This window comes from Dendrobates tinctorius, unplaced genomic scaffold (assembly GCF_039654945.1).
Source record: "Dendrobates tinctorius isolate UK_male_01 unplaced genomic scaffold, ASM3965494v1 ptg000357l, whole genome shotgun sequence".
NCBI classification, from domain to species: domain Eukaryota; kingdom Metazoa; phylum Chordata; class Amphibia; order Anura; family Dendrobatidae; genus Dendrobates; species Dendrobates tinctorius.
This window is the reverse complement of record NW_027362023.1, coordinates 61,894-89,292: the sequence shown is the minus strand read 5'-3', so window position 1 is coordinate 89,292 and position 27,399 is coordinate 61,894. Positions and strand designations below refer to the sequence as shown.

At 49.1% G+C, this 27,399-nt stretch overlaps 1 protein-coding gene across 2 annotated transcripts in view; it reads right to left on the bottom strand.

The window, feature by feature from the left end:
- The window catches only part of MAPKAPK3 (MAPK activated protein kinase 3), a 57,777-nt gene that overhangs the window by 23,375 nt on the left and 7,003 nt on the right, over nucleotides 1-27,399 (bottom strand). Inside the window, exons 2-3 of one of the 2 annotated variants that reach the window (XM_073562526.1) lie at nucleotides 6,644-6,783; nucleotides 4,027-4,091 (exon numbers count right to left, since the gene is read on the bottom strand). In XM_073562526.1, coding sequence (XP_073418627.1) covers nucleotides 4,027-4,091; nucleotides 6,644-6,783 — 205 coding nt within the window. Of the gene's footprint in view, nucleotides 1-1,759; nucleotides 2,762-4,026; nucleotides 4,092-6,643; nucleotides 6,784-27,399 lie in introns of those variants that run through there. The other variant, XM_073562527.1, reaches the window with a different exon arrangement.

The window sequence follows — 27,399 nt, the reverse complement described above, 5'->3', positions numbered from 1 at the left end:
CACGCTGCGGGTTATACACGTCACGCACTCCACACGGCGCTGGCTCCACACGTCGCTGGTTATATACGTCACCCGCTCCACACGTCGCGGGCTCCACACGTTGCGGGTTATACACGTCACGCACTCCACACGTCGCGGGTTATACACGTCACGCACTCCACACGGCGCTGGCTCCACACGTCGCTGGTTATATACGTCACCCGCTCCACACGCCGCCGGGTCCACATGTCGCAGGCAATACACGGCGCTGGCTCCACACGTCGCGGGTTATATACGTCGCGGGTTATACACATCGCGGGTTATACACAGCGCTGGCTCCACACGTCGCGGGTTATACACGTCACGCGCTCCACACGTCGCGGGTTATACACGTCACGCACTCCACACGTCGCGGGTTATACACGTCACGCACTCCACACGTCGCGGGCTCCACACGTCGCGGGTTATATACGTCACCCGCTCCACACGCCACCGGGTCCACATGTCGCAGGCAATACACGGCGCTGGCTCCACAAGTCGCGGGTTATATACGTCGCGGGTTATACACGTCGCGGGCTCCACACGTCGCGGGTTACACACGTCGCGGGTTATACACGTCACACACTCCACACGTCGCGGGTTATACACGTCACGCACTCCACACGTCGCGGGTTATATACGTCACCCGCTCCACACGCCGCCGGGTCCACATGTCGCAGGCAATACACGGCGCTGGCTCCACACGTCGCGGGTTATATACGTCACCCGCTCCACACGCCGCCGGGTCCACATGTCGCAGGCAATACACGGCGCTGGCTCCACACATCGCGGGTTATATACGTCGCGGGTTATACACGGCGCTGGCTCCACACATCGCGGGTTATATACGTCGCGGGTTATACACGGCGCTGGCTCCACACATCGCAGGTTATATACGTCGCAGGCTCCACACGTCGCAGGTTATACACGTCATACGCTCCACACGTCGCGGGTTATACATGTCGCAGGCTCCACACGTCGCGGGTTATATATGTCGCGGGTTATACACGTCATACGCTCCACACGTCGCGGGTTATACACATCATACGCTCCACACGTCGCGGGTTATACACGTCGCGGGTTATACACGTCATACGCTCCACACGTCGCGGGTTATACACGTCGCGGGTTATACACGTCATACGCTCCACACGTCGCGGGTTATACACGTCATACGCTCCACACGTCGCGGGTTATACACGTCATACGCTCCACACGTCGCGGGTTATACACGTCATACGCTCCACACGTCGCGGGTTATACACGTCATACGCTCCACACGTCGCGGGTTATACACGTCATACGCTCCACACGTCGCGGGTTATACACGTCATACGCTCCACACGTCGCGGGTTATACACGTCGCGTGTTATACACGTCGCGGGCTCGTTGTGTAGAACTACGACAGTGGTGTGAAGGGAAGAAAGCTTTGGCTCTGGTGGGCCAATGAACTGGAGGAACAGCAAAATCATAGTGATGACTGCTACCGTGGAGGGATAAGAAGGAAATGATATACCCGGATCTCCCATCAGCAGGTCGCCCGGTGCCTCACGGTCCAGTAATACCTGTCCCTTCACCTCCAGAGAAACCTGAAGATCCACCTGATTCAGAACATGAAGAGCAGGATTCTGACCAAGATCTCCACACTAATCCCAACGAGCCGCAGCTTTCTTCACAGCTCGACTTGGACCTTCCTAAACACTCTGAAGAGCTTTTAGGCTCAAGACTAAAGGAGACGAACCTGCTAGATCCTGGTATCTGTTTTTCATGGTACAGAAGCAGATAAAAGGAATTCCTTCCATAATTTTCTCAAGACGGTGCTCTAGTATATAGCAGTGATGTTCATGGCTTGATGGAAATATGTAACACTGAGCGCAATGTGAGCGAGTGGAGACTATGGATTCATCCAAAAGAAAAGTCTGCAAGCTGCTACTGCACAATGGCAGCTCGTACGCTTCAGTGCCTGTAGAGCATTCTGTGGACATGTAGGAAAGCTATGAGAATTTAGACATTATTCTCAGGAAACTTAACTACGAGGATCAAGGATGGCCAATATATGCTGATCTGAAAGTTCTCTCTTTGCTCCTTGGGCAGAAAGGAGGACACACAACGTTCCCATGGTTATTGTGTGACTGGGACAGCTGGGATAGGACTCATCACTGGGGCCAAAAATGTTGGCCAACGAGAACATCTTTGCAACCTGAACTCAAGAACATAGTTGTGGAAAGTCTAGTTGATCCCACTGACGTTCCCCTGCCACCACTCCACATTAAGCTTGGAGTCATGAAGCAGTTTGTGAAAGCTCTACCGAAAGAAGGAGAGACTATTAAGCACCTGTGTACCAAGTCTCAGGGACTGCCAGAAGCAGAACTGAGGGAAGGCATTACTGTGGGTCTGGATATTCGGAAACTCATGAAGGACGACATGTTTGAAACAAAAATGAAAGAGAAAAGGGCTTGTGATTCTTTTAAAGACGTTCTGGAGAAATTTGAAGATAACAACAAAGATCCAAAATTTAAGTCCATGGTGGAGAACATGGAGACGCTTCAGAGACTTGGGTTATCTGATGCAGGTGAAGATTATTTGCATTCCCATTTGGAATTCCTGAAAACTTTGGAGCTGATAGCGAAGAGCAAGGAGAAAGATTTCATCAGGATATCAGGGAGATGGAACGACGATAACAAGGTAGATGGAACGTGAACATGATGGGGGACCACTGCTGGACGCTTCACAGATTGAGAACCTTTGAAGAGAAAAGGACAAGGCGCCAGAATTACAGTATTTTTTTGGAGCATAAGACGCACTTTTTTCCCCAAAATCTTATGGGGAAAATGGGGGGTGCATCTTATGATCAGAATATACTTACAAATACTACGGCGGCGAACCCGGTCCGATGCTGCAGACTCCTTTCCCAGGCTGGTGCGGCTGTGGTGTTCCTCTGTGGGGTGTCGGGGATCTGCCGGCATTTCGTGAAAGCCCAGAGGCCCCCACAGATCTAGTGCTGCAATGCAGTGGCTTCCGGGAAAATGGCCGTTGGGGGCGACGAATGCTCAGATTCAGATCTCGGCATTTTCCTGGAGGCCACCACATTGCAGCCCTGGATCATTGGGGCTCTCCGGGCTTTCACGAAATGCCGGTGGAGAGCCCCGTCGCCCACAGAGCACCCCTGCCACTGCCCCACAGAGGAGCACAACCACCGCCGCCCAAAAAGGAGCGACACCGCCTCACCTGTCGCAAAATGCAGGCGGAGCCCCGCTGCACCACAGAGCACCTACACCGCACCAGCCTGGACCACTCCTCCACCTCTGCAGATCCCCCCCGGTAAGCTGAATTCGGACTGTAAGACGGACCACCATTTGACACATTATATTTTTTTCCCTACTTTCCTTCTGAAAATTTGGGGTGCGTCTTATGGTCCGCTGCATCTCATAGTTTGAAAAATATGGTAATATATAGTAATATATGGTAATAATATGGTAATATACAATGAATTTGCAGAATTAATGTTAAAGACGTTTTTATATATAATACTCTGCACATTTTTGGCTACAATAAAGATTTTTTTTGCTCATCTTGCTTGGACATAATTTCGCGCATGTTTTGTGCAAAATCCATACGTGAGGGTCAAAAAAACAAGAACTAGTGTTTTTTTAAATTAAGGCACAAGAAAACATAAAAGTCAATCACTGGATTTGAAAATATATTCATAAACCCAAATTCAGCCCACCGGTGTAATCATTAAGACTCGAAGATGTCCGCTGTCAGTCAGTCCTGACCTTGTGCTGTGCGCACAGCTGAAGCCGTTACAATGTATCAGTGTGGGCTCCAGGATCAGAACTGCCACCTGCACTGCTACACTGTAACAAAGTCTCAGCTGTGTGCACAAGACCAGGCCAGCATAATCCTGGAATATAAATGTTCCTCTTCAGTGACAGCAAACTTGAAAATAGTGAAATGTAACAGTGATGAGGCCGATTATTGCCCCAATCCCCAGAACCATGGCCTCACCTCGCTCAGTAAATGCCTGGTCCCCCCTCTTCTGGATCCGGGTGAAGAGCTCCCCGCCCTGCATGCTGGGTACAAAATATGGGAGACGCAGTGAGCAGCAGGCGGGAAACCGAGATAACGATGCTGTAAAGTGAGCTGCTGTAAAGAAGGGCCCGCCACCACAGGGGGCAGCAGCGGTCCTGCCCATTACTGGAGGTTGTGATACTGGTGTGGAGGATGGGAGTCACGCTCCTGACCTGACACTGCTTTCCCTATTCAGTGATTACAGTAATACTCATATTACATCGGCTTGTATCGATGATGATGATGGTATCTCGCTGTCATTTCACATGATATAAGTAATATTTCCCAGCATTGGCTCTTGTGTGGGCTGCGGTATTATTACGTTATACTGATACTACCATGACCCCATCAGCTTTTGTCGTCACAGTACACGGCATCACGTCCGTCACTGTCCACGCTATTCCACGCCGGGTCTCTACAGCGCAGCTCACACAGGAACTTCACAGCATTAGGAAAATCAGTAGGCAAAATCCACAGGACAAAAAAATAACAAAAAATAATAAGGGCAAAAACGCTAAATACAAGATCTCCCAGAACAGCAAGGTAAGAGCTGGGGTGAAAAACCCGCCATCAGCTATGAGGTCAAAGCCGCCATCATACAGGGTCCAGCCTAGGACGGAAGGCGACGGAAACGTGAGAAGAAACGAGGGGCCCAGTGATCTGACCAAAAGTAATCTACCAAAAAGTAATCTACTGAAAAGTAATCTACCAATAAGTAATCCACCGATAAGTGATCTACCAATAAGTAACATACCAATAAGCAATCTACTGAAAAGTAATCTACCAATAAGTAATCTACTGATAAGTGATCTACTAATACGTGATTAACATATAAGTAATCTAACAAAAAGTAATACAGCAATAAGTAATCTACCGATAACTTAGACGAGTAATCTAACAAATGATCTACTGATGACATCTACTGACAAGTAATTTACCAAAAAAGAAAATCTATGATAAGTAATCTACTAATAATCTACCAATCACTTATCTACCCATAAGTGTTCTACAGAAAGGTAATCTTCTAATAGTCCACTGAAAAATAATCTGCCAACTGCACAAAACGCGTGACGATTCTCGTGGGCGGCCGTCAGCTTTATTGGCTTTTTATATTATAGTTATTTTGTCCATGACATATGTTACACTGTATTACCGGTGATGACAGTGTTATACAGAGGTTACACTGTATTACCGGTGATGACGGTGTTATACAGAGGTTACACTGTATTACCGGTGATGACGGTGTTATACAGAGGTTACACTGTATTATTGGTGATGACGGTGTTATACAGAGGTTACACTGCATTACCGGTGATGACCGTGTTATACAGAGGTTACACTGTATTACCGGTGATGACGGGTGTTATACAGAGGTTACACTGTATTACCGGTGATGACGGTGTTATACAGAGGTTACACTGTATTACCGGTGATGACGGTGTTATACAGAGGTTACACTGTATTACCGGTGATGACGGTGTTATACAGAGGTTACACTGCATTACCGGTGATGACCGTGTTATACAGAGGTTACACTGCATTACCGGTGATGACGGGTGTTATACAGAGGTTACACTGTATTACCGGTGATGACCGTGTTATACAGAGGTTACACTATTACCGGTGATGACGGTGTTATACAGAGGTTACACTGTATTACCGGTGATGGCGGTGTTATACAGAGGTTACACTGTATTATTGGTGATGACGGTGTTATATAGAGGTTACACTGTATTACCGGTGATGGCGGTGTTATACAGAGGTTACACTGTATTACCGGTGATGACGGTGTTATATAGAGGTTACACTGTATTACCGGTGATGACGGTGTTATATAGAGGTTACACTGTATTACCGGTGATGACGGTGTTATACAGAGGTTACACTGTATTACCGGTGATGGCGGTGTTATACAGAGGTTACACTGTATTACCGGTGATGACGGTGTTATATAGAGGTTACACTGTATTACCGGTGATGACGGTGTTATACAGAGGTTACACTGTATTACCGGTGATGACGGTGTTATACAGAGGTTACACTGTATTACCGGTGATGACGGTGTTATACAGAGGTTACACTGTATTACCGGTGATGTTACACTGTAATACCGGTGATGACGGTGTTATACAGAGGTTACACTGTATTACCGGTGATGGCGGTGTTATACAGAGGTTACACTGTATTACCGGTGATGACGGTGTTATACAGAGGTTACACTGTATTATTGGTGATGGCGGTGTTATACAGAGGTTACACTGTATTATTGTGGTGGACAGTGGGATCTGGGTCCCTGGGGCAGGATAAGGAGACTATGAAGCTTCTCGTTGAGCGTGCAGTTTTTTGGGCTGGGGGGTACGGGCAGGTGTCTGTTCCCTGGGTGAGCGGGGCTCATACACACCGCTGTGGCCACAGACTCCACGTCTCGCGGCGCTTCTTATATTCAGTGGGACGCGCCAGTCACTAATCAGTCACATCATGCCGCAGTTCACACTACGCCCCGCTGTACGGTGACAGGACATCGCTGGGGTACAGCAGCATTATCAGCTCTCACCACTCCATGACGATGAGCAGACATCGCTTCCCTCGGTGGATGTTTTCATACACGTCCAGCACTGGCACGATGTGCGGACCCCCGGACGCCCTGGTGTGGTACTCCACCTCTCGCCGGGATTTAGGGCTGTCATAGAGAATCTGGGGGGACACAGAGAAGGTCGGGTAAAGAGGACGGACCAGAAGAAAGGACATCACAGCTCTGTGACTGACACCGTGGGGGGCTCCTCACCGTGGGGGGTTATATGTTATACATGGGGGAGGGGGTTATATGTTATACATGGGGGGTGGGAGGTTATATGTTATACATGGGGGGGTGGAGGTTATATGTTATACATGGGGGGTGGGAGGTTATATGTTATACATGGGGGGTGGGAGGTTATATGTTATACATGGGGGGTGGGAGGTTATATGTTATACATGGGGGGGTGGAGGTTATATGTTATACATGGGGGTTATATGTTATACATGGGGGGTTATATGTTATACATGGGGGGTTATATGTTATACATGGGGGGTTATATGTTATACATGGGGGGTTATATGTTATACATGGGGGGTTATATGTTATACATGGGGGGTGGGGGTTATATGTTATACATGGGGGGTGGAGGTTATATGTTATACATGGGGGTTATATGTTATACATGGGGGTTATATGTTATACATGGGGGGTGGGGGGTTATATGTTATACATGGGGGGTGGGGGTTATATGTTATACATGGGGGTTATGTGTTATACATGGGGGGTGGGGGGTTATATGTTATACATGGGGGGTGGGGGGTTATATGTTATACATGGGGGGTGGGGGTTATATGTTATACATGGGGGGTGCGGGGTTATATGTTATACATGGGGGGTGGGGGTTATATGTTATACATGGGGGGTGGGGGGTTATATGTTATACATGGGGGGTGGGGGGTTATATGTTATACATGGGGGGTGGGGGTTATATGTTATACATGGGGGTGCGGGGTTATATGTTATACATGGGGGGTGGGGGTTATATGTTATACATGGGGGGTGGGGGTTATATGTTATACATGGGGGGGTGGAGGTTATATGTTATACATGGGGGGTGGGGGGTTATATGTTATACATGGGGGGTGGGGGGTTATATGTTATACATGGGGGGTGGGGGTTATATGTTATACATGGGGGGTGGGGGGGTTATATGTTATACATGGGGGGTGGGGGGTTATATGTTATACATGGGGGGTGGGGAGTTATATGTTATACATGGGGGGTGGGGGGTTATATGTTATACATGGGGGTGGGGGGTTATATGTTATACATGGGGGGTGGGGGGTTATATGTTATACATGGGGGGTGGGGGGTTATATGTTATACATGGGGGGTGGGGGGTTATATGTTATACATGGGGGGTGGGGGGTTATATGTTATACATGGGGGGAGAGATAGACATGAGGTTATATGTTATACATGGGGGGTTATGTTATACATGGGGGGGGGAGATAGACATGAGGTTATGTGTTATACATGGGGGGGGGGGAGATAGACATGAGGTTAAATGTTATACATGGTACGGGACGACATGGGCCTGGATGTTATTAGCTATATGACAGCGGTATTGGAACTGAAGGAGAAAGCGGCATTCAGGGATGTATACAGGCCTGTGATGACCAAATAATATAGACCAGTGTTCCCCAACTCCAGACCTCAAGGCCCACCAACAGGTCGTGTTTCCAGGATTTCCTTTGTATTGTACAGGTGATGCCATTATCTCCTTGGCAATACTAAGGAAATCCTGAAAACACGACCTGTTGGTGGGCCTTGAGGTCTGGAGTTGGGGAACACTGATTTAGACACAATCTGCCAAAATCTCGCCTTTATGTATACCTATTGCACCCACAGATGTAAGAATCAGGAGGTGACCCCGATAAATACTAGAGCCACCCGTCGCTGATGACCCCAATATCCATTACTATAGGCGCAGACTACAGTGTGTGAGCTCCACTCCAGAGGACCCCTGGAAGTGTGGGGAACTCCTGACACCCAGAAATGCAGAGTAGAGGTGGTAAATCAGAGAGCGCACGGAGACAGGTGCACGCAGTGTGATAAATATAACGTGTATAATGGACGGGTCACGGTCATGTACATCTCCGCAGCGTCCGCCCATCCCCCACCGCTGATGACGAGAATCAGCCTCACTCTGTTGCTATGAAAGAAATTACCGGAATTGCTTTTATAAAAGCTGTTTATGTATCAGGTACATTCTCTGCTGTGCAGCTTACAGGAGCGGTAGAACTAACACTTATACTGGAGTGTTATATCAGGGGAGATGGACTTCTATCACATATGATGTAAATGTCTCTGGAGGTTATACACATTACTGATCCTGAGTTACATCCTGTATTATACTCCAGAGCTGCACTCACTATTCTGCTGGTGCAGTCACTGTGTACATACATTACTGATCCTGAGTTACATCCTGTATTATACCCCAGAGCTGCACTCACTATTCTGCTGGTGCAGTCACTGTGTACATACATTACATTACTGATCCTGAGTTACATCCTGTATTATACCCCAGAGCTGCACTCACTATTCAGCTGGTGCAGTCACTGTGTACATACATTACATTACTGATCCTGAGTTACATCCTGTATTATACTCCAGAGCTGCACTCACTATTCTGCTGGTGCAGTCACTGTGTACATACATTACATTACTGATCCTGAGTTACATCCTGTATTATACTCCAGAGCTGCACTCACTATTCTGCTGGTGCAGTCACTGTGTACATACATTACTGATCCTGAGTTACATCCTGTATTATACTCCAGAGCTGCACACACTATTCTGCTGGTGCAGTCACTGTGTACATACATTACTGATCCTGAGTTACATCCTGTATTATACCCCAGAGCTGCACTCACTATTCTGCTGGTGCAGTCACTGTGTACATACATTACATTACTGATCCTGAGTTACCTCCTGTATTATACTCCAGAGCTGCACTCACTATTCTGCTGGTGCAGTCACTGTGCACATACATTACATTACTGATCCTGAGTTACCTCCTGTATTATACTCCAGAGCTGCACTCACTATTCTGCTGTGCAGTCACTGTGTACATACATTACATTACTGATCCTGAGTTACCTCCTGTATTATACCCCAGAGCTGCACTCACTATTCTGCTTGTGGAGTCACTGTGTACATACATTACTGATCCTGAGTTACCTCCTGTATTATACCCCAGAGCTGCACTCACTATTCTGCTGGTGCAGTCACTGTGTACATACATTACATTACTGATCCTGAGTTACCTCCTGTATTATACTCAAGAGCTGCACTCACTATTCTGCTGGTGCAGTCACTGTGTACATACATTACTGATCCTGAGTTACATCCTGTATTATACCCCAGAGCTGCACTCACTATTCTGCTGTGCAGTCACTGTGTACATACATTACTGATCCTGAGTTACATCCTGTATTATACCCCAGAGCTGCACTCACTATTCTGCTGTGCAGTCACTGTGTACATACATTACTGATCCTGAGTTACCTCCTGTATTATACCCCAGAGCTGCACTCACTATTCTGCTGGTGCAGTCACTGTGTACATACATTACTGATCCTGAGTTACATCCTGTATTATACTCCAGAGCTGCACTCACTATTCTGCTGGTGCAGTCACTGTGTACATACATTACATTACTGATCCTGAGTTACCTCCTGTATTATACCCCAGAGCTGCACTCACTATTCTGCTGGTGCAGTCACTGTGTACATACATTACATTACTGATCCTGAGTTACCTCCTGTATTATACTCCAGAGCTGCGCTCACTATTCTGCTGGTGCAGTCACTGTGTACATACATTACATTACTGATCCTGAGTTACATCCTGTATTATACTCCAGAGCTGCACTCACTATTCTGCTGGTGCAGTCACTGTGTACATACATTACTGATCCTGAGTTACCTCCTGTATTATACCCCAGAGCTGCACTCACTATTGTGCTTGTGGAGTCACTGTGTACATACATTACATTACTGATCCTGAGTTACCTCCTGTATTATACCCCAGAGCTGCACTCACTATTCTGCTGGTGCAGTCACTGTGTACATACATTACATTACTGATCCTGAGTTACCTCCTGTATTATACTCAAGAGCTGCACTCACTATTCTGCTGGTGCAGTCACTGTGTACATACATTACTGATCCTGAGTTACCTCCTGTATTATACTCAAGAGCTGCACTCACTATTCTGCTGGTGCAGTCACTGTGTACATACATTACTGATCCTGAGTTACCTCCTGTATTATACTCAAGAGCTGCACTCACTATTCTGCTGGTGCAGTCACTGTGTACATACATTACATTACTGATCCTGAGTTACCTCCTGTATTATACTCCAGAGCTGCACTCACTATTCTGCTGGTGCAGTCACTGTGTACATACATTACTGATCCTGAGTTACATCCTGTATTATACCCCAGAGCTGCACTCACTATTCTGCTGTGCAGTCACTGTGTACATACATTACTGATCCTGAGTTACATCCTGTATTATACCCCAGAGCTGCACTCACTATTCTGCTGTGCAGTCACTGTGTACATACATTACTGATCCTGAGTTACCTCCTGTATTATACCCCAGAGCTGCACTCACTATTCTGCTGGTGCAGTCACTGTGTACATACATTACTGATCCTGAGTTACATCCTGTATTATACTCCAGAGCTGCACTCACTATTCTGCTGGTGCAGTCACTGTGTACATACATTACATTACTGATCCTGAGTTACCTCCTGTATTATACCCCAGAGCTGCACTCACTATTCTGCTGGTGCAGTCACTGTGTACATACATTACTGATCCTGAGTTACATCCTGTATTATACTCCAGAGCTGCACTCACTATTCTGCTGGTGCAGTCACTGTGTACATACATTACATTACTGATCCTGAGTTACCTCCTGTATTATACCCCAGAGCTGCACTCACTATTCTGCTGGTGCAGTCACTGTGTACATACATTACATTACTGATCCTGAGTTACCTCCTGTATTATACTCCAGAGCTGCGCTCACTATTCTGCTGGTGCAGTCACTGTGTACATACATTACATTACTGATCCTGAGTTACATCCTGTATTATACTCCAGAGCTGCACTCACTATTCTGCTGGTGCAGTCACTGTGTACATACATTACTGATCCTGAGTTACCTCCTGTATTATACCCCAGAGCTGCACTCACTATTCTGCTTGTGGAGTCACTGTGTACATACATTACATTACTGATCCTGAGTTACCTCCTGTATTATACCCCAGAGCTGCACTCACTATTCTGCTGGTGCAGTCACTGTGTACATACATTACATTACTGATCCTGAGTTACCTCCTGTATTATACTCAAGAGCTGCACTCACTATTCTGCTGGTGCAGTCACTGTGTACATACATTACTGATCCTGAGTTACCTCCTGTATTATACTCAAGAGCTGCACTCACTATTCTGCTGGTGCAGTCACTGTGTACATACATTACTGATCCTGAGTTACCTCCTGTATTATACCCCAGAGCTGCACTCACTATTCTGCTGGTGCAGTCACTGTGTACATACATTACATTACTGATCCTGAGTTACCTCCTGTATTATACTCAAGAGCTGCACTCACTATTCTGCTGCTGCAGTCACTGTGTACATACATTACTGATCCTGAGTTACCTCCTGTATTATACTCAAGAGCTGCACTCACTATTCTGCTGGTGCAGTCACTGTGTACATACATTACTGATCCTGAGTTACCTCCTGTATTATACTCAAGAGCTGCACTCACTATTCTGCTGGTGCAGTCACTGTGTACATACATTACTGATCCTGAGTTACCTCCTGTATTATACTCCAGAGCTGCACTCACTATTCTGCTGGTGCAGTCACTGTGTACATACATTACTGATCCTGAGTTACCTCCTGTATTATACTCAAGAGCTGCACTCACTATTCTGCTGGTGCAGTCACTGTGTACATACATTACTGATCCTGAGTTACCTCCTGTATTATACTCAAGAGCTGCACTCACTATTCTGCTGGTGCAGTCACTGTGTACATACATTACATTACTGATCCTGAGTTACCTCCTGTATTATACTCCAGAGCTGCACTCACTATTCTGCTGGTGCAGTCACTGTGTACATACATTACTGATCCTGAGTTACATCCTGTATTATACCCCAGAGCTGCACTCACTATTCTGCTGTGCAGTCACTGTGTACATACATTACTGATCCTGAGTTACATCCTGTATTATACCCCAGAGCTGCACTCACTATTCTGCTGTGCAGTCACTGTGTACATACATTACTGATCCTGAGTTACCTCCTGTATTATACCCCAGAGCTGCACTCACTATTCTGCTGGTGCAGTCACTGTGTACATACATTACTGATCCTGAGTTACATCCTGTATTATACTCCAGAGCTGCACTCACTATTCTGCTGGTGCAGTCACTGTGTACATACATTACATTACTGATCCTGAGTTACCTCCTGTATTATACCCCAGAGCTGCACTCACTATTCTGCTGGTGCAGTCACTGTGTACATACATTACTGATCCTGAGTTACATCCTGTATTATACTCCAGAGCTGCACTCACTATTCTGCTGGTGCAGTCACTGTGTACATACATTACATTACTGATCCTGAGTTACCTCCTGTATTATACCCCAGAGCTGCACTCACTATTCTGCTGGTGCAGTCACTGTGTACATACATTACATTACTGATCCTGAGTTACCTCCTGTATTATACTCCAGAGCTGCGCTCACTATTCTGCTGGTGCAGTCACTGTGTACATACATTACATTACTGATCCTGAGTTACATCCTGTATTATACTCCAGAGCTGCACTCACTATTCTGCTGGTGCAGTCACTGTGTACATACATTACTGATCCTGAGTTACCTCCTGTATTATACCCCAGAGCTGCACTCACTATTCTGCTTGTGGAGTCACTGTGTACATACATTACATTACTGATCCTGAGTTACCTCCTGTATTATACCCCAGAGCTGCACTCACTATTCTGCTGGTGCAGTCACTGTGTACATACATTACATTACTGATCCTGAGTTACCTCCTGTATTATACTCAAGAGCTGCACTCACTATTCTGCTGGTGCAGTCACTGTGTACATACATTACTGATCCTGAGTTACCTCCTGTATTATACTCAAGAGCTGCACTCACTATTCTGCTGGTGCAGTCACTGTGTACATACATTACTGATCCTGAGTTACCTCCTGTATTATACCCCAGAGCTGCACTCACTATTCTGCTGGTGCAGTCACTGTGTACATACATTACATTACTGATCCTGAGTTACCTCCTGTATTATACTCAAGAGCTGCACTCACTATTCTGCTGCTGCAGTCACTGTGTACATACATTACTGATCCTGAGTTACCTCCTGTATTATACTCAAGAGCTGCACTCACTATTCTGCTGGTGCAGTCACTGTGTACATACATTACTGATCCTGAGTTACCTCCTGTATTATACTCAAGAGCTGCACTCACTATTCTGCTGGTGCAGTCACTGTGTACATACATTACTGATCCTGAGTTACCTCCTGTATTATACTCCAGAGCTGCACTCACTATTCTGCTGGTGCAGTCACTGTGTACATACATTACTGATCCTGAGTTACCTCCTGCATTATACTCCATTCCGGCATTTGGTAAATATTAATAATTATGGTGATACTAATTGTCCTAAAACAGGAAAGAAATTCTGATTTCATGTCAGATTTTGAGAATAACCTGCAGATGTGTCTCTATACATATAGTGGATGGAAACGTCTAGTTTCAACTGTATATACAGTTTAGCTCTAAAGTTTACACACCCCGGCAGAATTTTTGCTTTCTTGGCCTTTTTTCAGAGAATATGACTGATAACTCCAAACCTCTCTCTCCACTCATGGTCAGTGGTTGGGTGAAGCCATTTATCGTCAGACTATGACAACTCAAAACATCCAAATGACCCAGATCAAAAGTTCACACACCCCATTTCTTAATATCGTGTATTGCCCCACTAGCATCAATGACAGCTTGAAGTCTTTTGTGGTAGTTGTGGATGAGGTTCTTTATTTTCTCAGATGGTAAAGCCGCGCACTCTTCTTGGTAAAAAGCCTCCAGCTCCTGGAACTTATATACCAGGAGGGCCAAGTCCAAATTGTGCACCGGGGCCCACCTGACTGGCCCTGCTCGCTATTCTCCCAGCATGCCCTGCTTGTTCGGCGTCTGCATTCTTTCCTTTGTGTTAGGAGGATGTATTACAGTCAGGTGCATTGCGCTCCGGCAGAAGGTGACTCTCTCTCCCCTCCCCCCGCTGATCGGATAACGATTAATCCATTGACTCAGGCTCCTAATCAGATGTAATGCAGCTCCTCATTGCGATATGGCGGAATGTGACCCCGCGCTGCGAGCGCTGGAAGCTGCCATCAGTCCGCGGCTGATACACTGTGACGATACCTGCTGTGTGCACACAGTGACAGTCATGTTCCAATGTCCATTCCCAGTCCTGGCCCATGACTTCCCACATACAGATCCCGGGGGAGCCCTGCGTTAGATGGAGTTACCCTTTAAGATCAGGGCAGTCTGGGCAGCAGTTTGGGGGGGACACCTTCCTATCAGCGTCTTTTTAAAGATCAGAACTCAGTAGAGACGATAGAAATGTGTGTACAGATCCGGTTACCGCAGCAGCTCCATCCCCTCCTCCACCGCAGGGTGAGGAATAATGTCAGGAACTCCGCTGGCAAATGTCCAGTCAGCGCCTGTGGTTTGTGGGGTGAATGTAGTTTACCAGGAACTGAAGCACGAGGCGCCGCACAAAGCAAAGGGCGCTGCAGCAGTACGAAGCATGGGGCGCCTCACCAATACGAGGCATTGGGTACCACATTAGAACAAGGTATAGGGTGCGTCGCTAGTAGAAGACATAGAGCACCTCACCGGCACAAGGCATGGGGCGCCTCACTAATACGGGGCATAAGGCGCAACACTAGCACAGGGCATTGGGCACATTAGCACGAGGCATCGCATTAGCATGAGGCGCCTCACTAACACGGGGCATAAGGCGCCTCACTAGTACGAGGCATTGGGTACCACATTAGAACAAGGTATAGGGTGCGTCGCTAGTAGAAGACATAGAGCACCTCACCGGCACAAGGCATGGGGCGCCTCACTAACACGGGGCATAAGGCGCAACACTAGCACAGGGCATTGGGCACATTAGCACGAGGCATCGCATTAGCATGAGGCGCCTCACTAACACGGGGCATAAGGCACCGCACTCGCTGTTTTTCAGAGTCACTCGTGGCTTCGGCTTTTCTCACATGTTCTGTGGACGTCACACGCTGCGGTGCATTTTTTTTTCTGAATTTTCTGACATTATGGTCAAATAATAGTGATTATGAAAATATGCAACAAAACGCTGCGTCCTCAGAGGATTCCACCCGACTCCGAGAAGTCAGGCCATGTACACGAATGTGAGTGGGACCACAAGTCTCAGCATGCCCTGCGAAGATGACCTTGTTACGAAGGTCAGCGCTCATCTCGGCTACATCTGCTCAGCACACTTTGTAACTCCTACACAATTCTCACGGACATCGCTCCCATGTTTCCCAGGATTCCAATTATCTGCACTCTTCACTGAGCCGAGGATCTAACTGGAGATGTGCCAGCGCCGTGTGTGGGCGAGAGCTGCATGCATGTATATGCGTGATCACGTGTGTGTACAGGCGTAGGCATGGATGGCAGTGTACATACCAGGATATGTCAGTGGAGGACGCACTACAGTGGTCAAAAGTTCTCAGATTGACAGATTTTGGTTTTCACATTTTGCCTCTTCAGTGTTTTTGTTCTGTTAGTTGCTGTTTCTATGGTTACTGACGGGAAATTATAAACATTCCGCACCTTGTTACATGTTATTGACAAATCCATGAAGTTCCTGTGACGCCTCAATATCCCCAGCGCTGCCCCTTATCCTCCACGCTCCTGACCCTTATCCTCCACGCCCCTGACCCTTATCCTCCACGCCCCTGACCCTTATCCTCCACGCTCCTGACCCTTATCCTCCACGCTCCTGACCCTTATCCTCCACGCTCCTGACCCTTATCCTCCACGCTCCTGATCCTCCCCAGGCAGCTGGATGTCAGCTTCTGGGCAGATCCTGACTGATGGCCGCCCGTTCTTGTCTCATCAGTGCTCGGAGATATAACAATTTATGGGATTTTGTTTGTTTGCCTTTTTGAGGATTGACCTCAGCTTGTGAGTCGGTCTCAAAACTTTTGGCCACGTCTGTACGTGTGCAACGATGATAAGTCAGATGTGCTAGAAAAATCCGATCATGGAGCTGCACTAAGTACAGGCTTGCTGCAAGATTCTGCAGCGAGGGGATACACAACATTAGGAGGGGATTCTGTTTGTATGGAGGATACGTGCTCTGTGTGTACAGGGTGTATGCAGGGGTCCGTGTATGCGCTGTGTAATTGACAATGTAAGTATGTTTCTGTAAAATAAATGTTAATTTTTGCAGTGACCAATGTCATCATTCCCATACTGCAGAGGCAGAAACATTTACACCTTTGTTTTTCTGTTATAATGAAGACTTGCGAACACGACGTTGTGTGTAGTTACAAGTGTGTGTACATGCAACAAATCTGTACAGATATATACTGTATGTGTAAGTGTGCGCATATAGTGTGTGTATAGTAATACAGCGCTTACTGCATTGTGTTCTGGGATACTCTCTTAGCAACAGGATGAAGGCACAGGAATGTTTTCTCCACAAAGTCTATTGGGGTTTATTTAGACATCATAAACCGCACCGTAGGCCATGTTACACATCACATACTCCATAGCACTTCATAGTACACGGTTTAACTCGCAGTCCCAAACAAGCCGGGCTTCTTTGTCCAGTGACCGTGGGCAACTGCATGCCGAACAGTTCATTAATGTCCACAGAACACAACAGACGACATTAAGTTGCAATCTCTAAACATGCTGGACCTTACTCTGTCCAGTTACCATGGGTGACCGCATAGTTGATTAACATCCATGGAACATCATAGGCACTAACAGTCTGTTCCAATAGCAGATACTTGTCTGCCCATAACCCTCCCATGTCTGGAGTTACTTACAGGAGCTCCTGCTCCACACGCTGACTCCTTGTCAGTCCTCTCTCCCAGGGAAACTGCCTAACTGGGATCACCATCTCAGCAGATGCCTTGGGACAAGGACACTCCTGACAGTCCAGACCCTCAGAAGGTCCGTAACTTCTCCAACGCAGTGCCGTCACAGACTCTGCACACACATGGCCTCACCCTGTGCTCTTCAAGAATCCAGTCCCCTCGTGGGACCTTCCAGCACAGCGACCATCCCGGTCCATGGCCTCTCCATGTACTATTCCGGAAGTTTGTCCATTCATAGGACCTTCCAACATACAGGCCTTCAGGTCCATGGCCTCTCCATGTGCTATTCAGGAATCCGATCCTACTCCTAGGACCTTCCAACACACAGGCCATCCAGAACCTTACCCACCAACCATGTGACCCAAACCATGGTCACATTATGTAGCTCAAACAAATCACCCCCATTGGTGGGAGGTATGTGTGGTTAGCCAGTCCCACCCAGCTCTCTGACTAACCCTGTAAGCCTCCCTTATAAAATAAACAAATACTTGTGGAACTACAGGTCCCAGAACAACATCATTTTGGGCTTACAGCACAGAGGACTTCCTCCGTCTCTGCAACACATACCGGCCATTCACAATGACGCCTGTCACTGTCTCACCATCACAGTTACTCCTGCGACTGCCACGCACTCCCATGGCCTCATAGAATCGTAGAGTTGGAAGGGACCTCCTGGGCCATCTGGTCCAACCCCCTGCTCAAAGCAGGATTCGCTAAATCATCCCAGTCAGATGTCTGTCCAGCCTCTGTTTGAAGACTTCCATTGAAGGAGAACTCACCACTTCTCATGGCAGCCTGTTCCACTCATTGATCACTCTGTCAAAAACTTTTTCCTAATATCTAATCTGTGTCTCCTCCCATTCAGTTTCATCCCATTGCTTCTAGTCTTTCCTTGTGCAAGTGAGAATAAAGATGATCCTTCTACAATGTGACAGCCCTTGAGATATTTGTAGACAGCTATTAAGTCTCCTCTCAGTCTTCTCTTTTGCAAACTAAACATTCCCAAATCCTGCAACCTTTCCTCATAAGACAGGGTTTGCAGACCGGTCACCATTCTGGTCACTCTTTTCTGAACTTGCTCCAGTTTGTTGATGTCTTTTTTAAAATGTGGTGCCCAAAACTGGACACAATATTCCAGATGAGGTCTGACCAAAGAGGAGTAGAGGGAAATAATGACTTCACGTGATCTAGACTGTATGCTTCTGTTCATACATCCCAGAATTGCATTTGCCTTTTTTGCTGCTGCATCACACTGTTGACTCATATTCAGTCTGTGATCTATTAGTATACCCAAGTCTTTTTCACATGTGCTGTTGCTTAGCCCTATTCCTCCCATACTGTATATGCTTTTTTCATTTTTATTGCCCAGATGTAGTACTTTGGATTTCTCCCTGTTAAAAACCATTCTCTTAGTTGCTGCCCACTGCTCCAGTTTATTTATATCTTTTTGAATCCTCCCTCTCTAGTATTAGCTATCCCTCCTAGCTTTGTGTCATCAGCAAATTTAATCAGGCCTCAATACGCCTCTGCGCATATCCTGAGAACATACAGCGCCCCCTAGCTGTAACAGGGGCCACTGCCTCACAGTATATAAGTGTTTATATGATCCAAAATACTGAAATTACAGAACCAAGATGAAGACGTGATGGATGATAGAAATCACAGGATGGAGACATGACTGATTGAATGATAAAAAAAGGAAACAAAAGTTTCAAAATTCAATTTGCTCACTCTGGGGCCTGAGCATCATGCAGAAATCTCGACACCTCCAGCCTCGGCTGCTTACACAATGTGGAGAAATGGTGACACCACTGGTTCCACCTGAGAACCTCCTGTTGCCGCAGCGTCTCCATACCTGGCTCCCGGGACACCCGGCGTCTCCAGAGCTTGCTCCCAGGACACGCGGCGTCTCCAGACTTGAATCTCCCGGGACACGCGGCGTCTCCAGACTTGAATCTCCCGGGACACCCGGCGTCTCCAGACCTGGCTCCCGGGACACCCGGCGTCTCCAGACCTGGCTCCCGGGACACCCGGCGTCTCCAGAGCTTGCTCCCGGGACACCCGGCGTCTCCACACTTGAATCCCCCGGGGCCGCGGCGTCTCCACACTTGAATCCCCCGGGGCCGCGGCGTCTCCACACTTGAATCCCCCGGGGCCGCGGCGTCTCCACACTTGAATCCCCCGGGGCCGCGGCGTCTCCACACTTGAATCCCCCGGGGCCGCGGCGTCTCCACACTTGAATCCCCCGGGGCCGCGGCGTCTCCACACTTGAATCCCCCGGGGCCGCGGCGTCTCCACACTTGAATCCCCCGGGGCCGCGGCGTCTCCACACTTGAATCCCCCGGGGCCGCGGCGTCTCCAGACTTGAATCCCCCGGGGCCGCGGCGTCTCCAGACTTGAATCCCCCGGGGCCGCGGCGTCTCCAGACTTGAATCCCCCGGGGCCGCGGCGTCTCCAGACTTGAATCCCCCGGGGCCGCGGCGTCTCCAGACTTGAATCCCCCGGGGCCGCGGCGTCTCCAGACTTGAATCCCCCGGGGCCGCGGCGTCTCCAGACTTGAATCCCCCGGGGCCGCGGCGTCTCCAGACTTGAATCCCCCGGGGCCGCGGCGTCTCCAGACTTGAATCCCCCGGGGCCGCGGCGTCTCCAGACTTGAATCCCCCGGGGCCGCGGCGTCTCCAGACTTGAATCCCCCGGGGCCGCGGCGTCTCCAGACTTGAATCCCCCGGGGCCGCGGCGTCTCCAGACTTGAATCCCCCGGGGCCGCGGCGTCTCCAGACTTGAATCCCCCGGGGCCGCGGCGTCTCCAGACTTGAATCCCCCGGGGCCGCGGCGTCTCCAGACTTGAATCCCCCGGGGCCGCGGCGTCTCCAGACTTGAATCCCCCGGGGCCGCGGCGTCTCCAGACTTGAATCCCCCGGGGCCGCGGCGTCTCCAGACTTGAATCCCCCGGGGCCGCGGCGTCTCCAGACTTGAATCCCCCGGGGCCGCGGCGTCTCCAGACTTGAATCCCCCGGGGCCGCGGCGTCTCCAGACTTGAATCCCCCGGGGCCGCGGCGTCTCCAGACTTGAATCCCCCGGGGCCGCGGCGTCTCCAGACTTGAATCCCCCGGGGCCGCGGCGTCTCCAGACTTGAATCCCCCGGGGCCGCGGCGTCTCCAGACTTGAATCCCCCGGGGCCGCGGCGTCTCCAGACTTGAATCCCCCGGGGCCGCGGCGTCTCCAGACTTGAATCCCCCGGGGCCGCGGCGTCTCCAGACTTGAATCCCCCGGGGCCGCGGCGTCTCCAGACTTGAATCCCCCGGGGCCGCGGCGTCTCCAGACTTGAATCCCCCGGGGCCGCGGCGTCTCCAGACTTGAATCCCCCGGGGCCGCGGCGTCTCCAGACTTGAATCCCCCGGGGCCGCGGCGTCTCCAGACTTGAATCCCCCGGGGCCGCGGCGTCTCCAGACTTGAATCCCCCGGGGCCGCGGCGTCTCCAGACTTGAATCCCCCGGGGCCGCGGCGTCTCCAGACTTGAATCCCCCGGGGCCGCGGCGTCTCCACACTTGAATCCCCCGGGGCCGCGGCGTCTCCAGACTTGAATCCCCCGGGGCCGCGGCGTCTCCAGACTTGAATCCCCCGGGGCCGCGGCGTCTCCAGACTTGAATCCCCCGGGGCCGCGGCGTCTCCAGACTTGAATCCCCCGGGGCCGCGGCGTCTCCAGACTTGAATCCCCCGGGGCCGCGGCGTCTCCAGACTTGAATCCCCCGGGGCCGCGGCGTCTCCAGACTTGAATCCCCCGGGGCCGCGGCGTCTCCAGACTTGTCTTCCTCGAGCATAACGAGGACATCATCAGTCGGTGATTACACTGGAGCTGCCGGCAGAGGATCCTGATGATTTGTACAATCAGTGGCAGAACTTTTCACAGACAACCATTAAAAACCTCAATTACAGCAGCTGAGGCCAGAGGTGCCGGGATTTCTGTACGAGGCTCAGACTTCAATCTGAAGAAATCAAATTTTGAAAATTTAGTTTCCATTTTCCATCAGTGTCCGTCCTGTGATATCCATCATTAACCACTTCTTCTCGGTGCTGAATCGCATTGAAGTGCGTATATCATTTATACATGTCAGGAGAAGTGTATACTCGATATGGACCTGTAGATATGTAATTGTACATACACGAGCTTCCTAACTACCATCCTGTTCTGTGTCTGGACATTTTCCCATTCTTGTGACAGGTGACATCATAGCTCTCCAAATATAACTGATGAGATCATCACATGACAGGAATAACCTACTGATGGTTGATGAAATAAAGTAACAGATAAACACCAGCACTGACACTCCGGTGGTTCTTGCCTCCACCCAATTCCCACGTTCAGCAGAGACGCTCCAGCGGTTCCATTCCTGGGTCCAGCACTGATGCTCTGGGGGTCCCGGCCTCCCCTCTATCCCTGGGTCTAGCACGGACGCTCCGTCAGTCCCGGCCTCCTCGCAACACCCCAGTCCAGCAATGACGTTTTGGTGGTCCCAGGTCTCCTCTCTATCCCTTGGGTCCAGCACTGATGCTCTGGTGGTGCTTATCTTCTCACTACCCCCGATCCAGCAATGATGCTCTGATGATCCTGACCTCTTCACTACCCCTGATCCAACACTAATGCTTTGGTGGTCCTGGCCTCTTCGCTACCCCAGATCCAGCAATGATGCTCTGATGATCCTGACCTCTTCACTACCCCTGATCCAGCACTGATGCTTTGGTGATCCTGGCCTCTTCGCTACCCCAGATCCAGCCTTGATGCTCTGGTAGTCCTGGCCTCCCTTCTATCCCTGGGTCTAGCATGGACACTCCATCAGTACAGGCCTCTTCGCCACCCCCAATCCAGCACTGATGCTTCGGTGGTCCTGACCTCACTATCCCCGATCCACTGATGCTCCAGTGGTCCTGGTCTCTTCGCTACCCCAGATCCAGCATTGAAGCTCCGGTAGTCCTGGCCTCTCCGCTATCCCTGGGTCTAGCATGGATGCTCTATCAGTCCAGGCCTCCTCTCAACCCCCCGGTCCAGCACTGATGCTTTGGTGGTCCCGGTCTCCCCTCTATCCCTTGGGTCCCGCACTAATGCTCCGATGGTACTGACCTCCTCACTATCCCCGATCCAGCACTGATGCACCGGTGGTCCCGGCCTCCTCACAGCCCTTTATCAGGCATTGATGCACCGGTGGTCCTGGCCTACCGTGTATCCCTGGGTACATCATGGACGCCCTGGGGATCCCTGATCTTTGTTTACAAGCAGTGGCCTATAGGGTCACCCGTGGTTGCTCAGTGATGGAAGCCACGGTGCCGAGGGTATATGAAATTGGAGAAACCCTTTAAGGTTATGGCATTGACATAAAACTAAGTTTTCCTCCCTGCACAGGACGGCGGCGGACAAAAGCGGTCAGGGTGAAGCGCACTCCTCATCTGCAGCCTGACACAACCCAGACCCGTCTCCCCGTGGAGACACATTCCAGGGTGACACACCTGTGCGCCAGGTGCAACACGCCCTCAACCACAGCGGCGCTGCACCCACAACTGTCCCTGTGGATCCCAGCCCCAGGCCGGAAACACGAAGCAGCAGCCTGAATGTGTTCCCACAAGTTGGTGGACTTTACTCCCAGCATCTCTCCACCGCCAACAGCAAATGCGTAACCTATAGATAAGTGGCGCAGTACAGCAGAGCTCAGCCTGTGGACGAACAAGGGAAAGAGCAGCAGGGCTGCCCTGCCCTAAAAAAAGATAGGACGGAAACATTGGAGCAAACCCTCAGCAGTGGTCAGCAGGGATGAAAGCCACTGAATATACAACTACTCACTGACAGCGACTGTAGGAGAGGAGACTACAATCTATTACTCCCCGTTATCAGCCATTACTGGGGGAGGAGACTGTAGGACAGGAGACTACAATCTATTACTCCCCGTTATCAGCCATTACTGGGGGAGGAGACTGTAGGACAGGAGACTACAATCTATTACTCCCCGTTATCAGCCATTACTGGGGAGGAGGACTGTAGGACAGGAGACTACAATCTGTTACTCCCCATTATCAGCCATTACTGGAGAGGAGACTGTAGGACAGGAGACTACAATCTATTACTCCCTGTTATCAGCCATTACTGGGGAGGAGACTGTAGGACAGGAGACTACAATCTATTACTCCCCGTTATCAGCCATTACTGGAGAGGAGACTGTAGGACAGGAGACTACAATCTATTACTCCCCGTTATCAGCCATTACTGGAGAGGAGACTGTAGGACAGGAGACTACAATCTGTTACTCCCCATTATCAGCCATTACTGGAGAGGAGACTGTAGGACAGGAGACTACAATCTATTACTCCCTGTTATCAGCCATTACTGACTGGAGAGGAGACTGTAGGACAGGAGACTACAATCTATTACTCCCTGTTATCAGCCATTACTGGGGAGGAGACTGTAGGACAGGAGACTACAATCTATTACTCCCCGTTATCAGCCATTACTGGAGAGGAGACTGTAGGACAGGAGACTACAATCTATTACTCCCCGTTATCAGCCATTACTGGGGAGGAGACTGTAGGACAGGAGACTACAATCTATTACTCCCCGTTATCAGCCATTACTGGGGGAGGAGACTGTAGGACAGGAGACTACAATCTATTACTCCCTGTTATCGGCCATTACTGGAGGAGGAGACTGTAGGACAGGAGACTACAATCTATTACTCCCTGTTATCAGCCATTACTGGGGAGGAGACTGTAGGACAGGAGACTACAATCTATTACTCCCCGTTATCAGCCATTACTGGGGGAGGAGACTGTAGGACAGGAGACTACAATCTATTACTCCCTGTTATCGGCCATTACTGGGGAGGAGACTGTAGGACAGGAGACTACAATCTATTACTCCCCATTATCAGCCATTACTGGGGGAGGAGACTGTAGGACAGGAGACTACAATCTATTACTCCCTGTTATCAGCCATTACTGGGGAGGAGACTGTAGGACAGGAGACTACAATCTATTACTCCCTGTTATCGGCCATTACTGGAGGAGGAGACGGTAGGACAGGAGACTACAATCTATTACTCCCTGTTATAGGCCATTACTGGGGGAGGAGACTGTAGGACAGGAGACTACAATCTATTACTCCCTGTTATCAGCCATTACTGGGGAGGAGACTGTAGGACAGGAGACTACAATCTATTACTCCCTGTTATAGGCCATTACTGGGGGAGGAGACTGTAGGACAGGAGACTACAATCTATTACTCCCCGTTATCAGCCATTACTGGGGAGGAGACTGTAGGACAGGAGACTACAATCTATTACTCCCCGTTATAGGCCATTACTGGGGGAGGAGACTGTAGGACAGGAGACTACAATCTATTACTCCCCGTTATCAGCCATTACTGGGGAGGAGACTGTAGGACAGGAGACTACAATCTATTACTCCCCGTTATCAGCCATTACTGGGGGAGGAGACTGTAGGACAGGAGACTACAATCTATTACTCCCTGTTATCAGCCATTACTGGAGGAGGAGACTGTAGGACAGGAGACTACAATCTATTACTCCCCGTTATCAGCCATTACTGGGGAGGAGACTGTAGGACAGGAGACTACAATCTATTACTCCCCGTTATCAGCCATTACTGGAGGAGGAGACTGTAGGACAGGAGACTACAATCTATTACTCCCCGTTATCAGCCATTACTGGGGGAGGAGACTGTAGGACAGGAGACTACAATCTATTACTCCCCGTTATCAGCCATTACTGGAGAGGAGACTGTAGGACAGGAGACTACAATCTATTACTCCCTGTTATCAGCCGTTACTGGGGGAGGAGACTGTAGGACAGGAGAGTACAATCTATTACTCCCCGTTATCAGCCATTACTGGGGAGGAGACTGTAGGACAGGAGACTACAATCTATTACTCCCCATTATCAGCCATTACTGGGGGAGGAGACTGTAGGACAGGAGACTACAATCTATTACTCCCCATTATCAGCCATTACTGGGGAGGAGACTGTAGGACAGGAGACTACAATCTATTACTCCCTGTTATCAGCCATTACTGGGGGAGGAGACTGTAGGACAGGAGACTACAATCTATTACTCCCTGTTATCAGCCATTACTGGGGGAGGAGACTGTAGGACAGGAGACTACAATCTATTACTCCCTGTTATCAGCCATTACTGGGGAGGAGACTGTAGGACAGGAGACTACAATCTATTACTCCCTGTTATCAGCCATTACTGGGGAGGAGACTGTAGGACAGGAGAGTACAATCTATTACTCCCCGTTATCAGCCATTACTGGGGAGGAGACTGTAGGACAGGAGACTACAATCTATTACTCCCCATTATCAGCCATTACTGGGGGAGGAGACTGTAGGACAGGAGACTACAATCTATTACTCCCTGTTATCAGCCATTACTGGGGAGGAGACTGTAGGACAGGAGAGTACAATCTATTACTCCCCGTTATCAGCCATTACTGGGGAGGAGACTGTAGGACAGGAGACTACAATCTATTACTCCCCATTATCAGCCATTACTGGGGAGGAGACTGTAGGACAGGAGACTACAATCTATTACTCCCTGTTATCAGCCATTACTGGGGGAGGAGACTGTAGGACAGGAGACTACAATCTATTACTCCCTGTTATCAGCCATTACTGGGGAGGAGACTGTAGGACAGGAGACTACAATCTATTACTCCCTGTTATCAGCCATTACTGGGGAGGAGACTGTAGGACAGGAGTCTACAATCTATTACTCCCCGTTATCAGCCATTTCTGGATATGATACAGATTACTTATCTCACATGACTGTAACCTTTTCCTTCATTCGTTAACTCCTGAGCTGCTGGACTGGGGCGTGCACTGCAGCACAGGGTGCGGCTATTCCTCACATCTGTAGTGCGATTGCAGCTTTGGTTGTAACTGGATCAAGTTATTTCTTAGTTCACAACAGTTTTATAATTTCAAAGTTTGAAGAAAATACAAGATCATCAAATTTAACCTATAACCCAATGTATTGATCCAGGGGAGGCAAAAAACTCTGTGGTTTCCCGACCACGGCACATAAATGGAGCGAAGGTGACATGAACTTTGTAAACCAAGTGACGGGAGCGACAGAGTCTCAATGTGGAAGTCGCCATCAATCGCTGATTACTCGCGGCTGCTGTTATCTGCTGTACACAACAATCACAACTTTCTCATCAGCTGCGGAGTCCGACCCATCATTGTACATCTGATCAACATGACTGACTGCTCTTGTACTCATCGAGAACATGCAGAACAGTGAGTGCAGCTCTGAAGGAAAGGACATGACATTTAGAAGAGAGGCTTTGCAGCGACAGGAGTTGATTTATTGATTTTGGAGAAGAGTTGAGGTTTTGTCATGAATTCGGCAGATCGACAAGGAAGAATTCACATAACTTCACATAAGTGCTGACACTTTCCCCAAGAACTGAACACGTCTGACCCTCAACTCCAGAGAGAAAGAAACTTCCTGCACTGACCCACACAA